We start from the raw sequence: 1,800 nt of genomic DNA, 5'->3' as shown, positions 1-1,800 counted from the left end.
CATAATTAACCTCGTATAACATCAACATCAGTTCAAACACATAATTGTTTAAAAAAAACACTCGTCATTATTTTTAATGAGTCCCAGTACCAGTCCTTTTTCCGATTGATTCATCTTTTAATTAGCAAAAAAACGGTAAATTGCGAAGAACAAGCACCCAAAGATCTTGATCAATTTATTAACTTTATTTTTAAATCAAAGGGAAAATAAATCTCATTTAAGTAAAATAAAAAACCCCGACCCATCGCGTCGGAATGCAAATGTGTTCGTCCAGTATTCTTTACCCCAACCTTGCAGCAAACAAGTTTACGATGTCACTTTTTTTTACAAAAAATTGTAAATAAAAGGAACTCCCATTATCGACAAAGCTCCACTTGTTAAGCTCATCCCGAACACGATGTTAAAATTTGTGTGCGTTTTAGTGGCACTGGTGACATTCTGTGCTACTTTAAACCTGCGTAAGTTTTTAATTTTTTTGATTTTTGATTAAATTTTGAAATTGAGAAATCGTAGCCCCCTCATTCAAAAAATGCAAGCTACGAAGTGGCGCCTTCGACCAGTGTTTGTCTACAGCTATTCAGGACGCAATTCAGCAGCTGAAAAAACCGCTTCCTGACTATGGTTTACCCAGTATAGAACCATTTGAAGCACCAAAGGAGGTTTTTCTTGAATACGGAAACGAAACGACTGGTATTCGTCAAAAATACTTCAACATAAAAATCGGCGGTTTCACAAAAATTGAAAAAACCAGTGCAAGGTAATTTTTTTCCCACTATATCCAAGAGTGTAAAGTTTTTTTCAGATTTAATCTCGAACGTAAAATTTTATTTCTAAACATTACTTTCTCGGAGCTTCTATTCTCGTCCGGCTACGAAGCTCGTGGAAGATTTATTTTATACCCAATTGATGTATCAACGACAGTTGCGATGAAAATTAGTAGATATTTTTTTATTTTTGTAACAGATTTATTGATAATAATGACATAATTTTCAGTTAAACCAACGTTCAAAGTTGTCTTCAATTTGGAAAAATATGAAAAAGAAAACACGAAATATTTTAGGGCCCTTGATAGTTTCCTCGACATAGTTTTGGACGGAATGACGTACGATTTTAAAAATATTTTTCAAGAGGAAGTTCTAAATAAGGAATTTAATCGTGGAATGAATGGAAAGTGGCAAAACATTGTAGGTTTCCTCCAAGCGACCTTCCCAAAATTCTGGATCACTTTGTTCGAACAAACGTTTAATAATTTGTTGGAAAGAGTCCCCGCTTCTGATTTATTCGTCGGACTGTAATAGTAATAATAATAATAATTGTGAACAAGTGATTATGGTTTAATAAAAGATTTCCCTTTATGAGGCACCGAAAAAATACTTCATTTTAAAAGTTAACGACTACGCAAAAATCGAAAAAACGAAAATCTATAAATCAGAAAATTGAAAAATACAAATTAAAAATTTGAAAAAACAACTAAAATTTAAAAACCGAGAGACGAAATTGAAAAATTTAAAAAAATAAAAATTACGAAACAAAAAATAAAAAAAGTTAAAAATGAAAATTGAATATTTCAAAACAAAAAAAAAATGCAAAAAAAAGTCGAAAAACAGTCGAAAAATGTAGATAATAATTCACAAATCGGAAAAATCGAAGAATTAAAAACTCACAAATTGTAAAATCTAAACAACGAACAATTAAAAAAATCCGAAAATTGAATTTTAAATTCGAAAAATTTAACACCGAAAAAATGAAGAATTGAAAAATTAAAAATTGAAAAATTAAAAAATCCAATTGAAAAATTAA

General features: G+C 30.2%; 1 protein-coding gene across 1 annotated transcript; it reads left to right on the top strand.

Moving 5' to 3' along the window:
• The first annotated feature begins 351 nt into the window (after window positions 1–351).
• Window positions 352–1,355, top strand: LOC135138733 (uncharacterized). The gene is made up of 4 exons (XM_064068716.1): window positions 352–458; window positions 514–757; window positions 803–936; window positions 994–1,355. The coding sequence occupies exons 1-4, from the start codon at window positions 398–400 to the stop codon at window positions 1,293–1,295; spliced, it is 741 nt and encodes a 246-aa protein (XP_063924786.1). The 5' UTR covers window positions 352–397; the 3' UTR covers window positions 1,296–1,355.
• Window positions 1,356–1,800: the final 445 nt, after the last annotated feature.

The sequence above is a fragment of the Zophobas morio genome, unplaced genomic scaffold (assembly GCF_036711695.1).
Source record: "Zophobas morio isolate AGI-343-1 ecotype UQ-CSIRO unplaced genomic scaffold, CSIRO_AGI_Zmor_V1 ptg000030l, whole genome shotgun sequence".
Classification (NCBI taxonomy): Eukaryota; Metazoa; Arthropoda; class Insecta; order Coleoptera; family Tenebrionidae; genus Zophobas; species Zophobas morio.
Note: the sequence above shows the minus strand (reverse complement) of the source record. Positions and strands in the feature narration are given on the sequence as shown.

What these genes read in the sequence shown, in the direction of transcription:
- LOC135138733 (XM_064068716.1), top strand. Translation starts at nt 398, where the DNA reads ATGTTAAAATTTGTGTGCGTTTTAGTGGCACTGGTGACATTCTGTGCT. An exon ending in ATTGAAAAAACCAGTGCAAG is followed by an intron (nt 758 to 802) that starts GTAATTTTTTTC and finishes AGTTTTTTTCAG; the next exon opens with ATTTAATCTCGAACGTAAAA. An exon ending in GACAGTTGCGATGAAAATTA is followed by an intron (nt 937 to 993) that starts GTAGATATTTTT and finishes CATAATTTTCAG; the next exon opens with TTAAACCAACGTTCAAAGTT.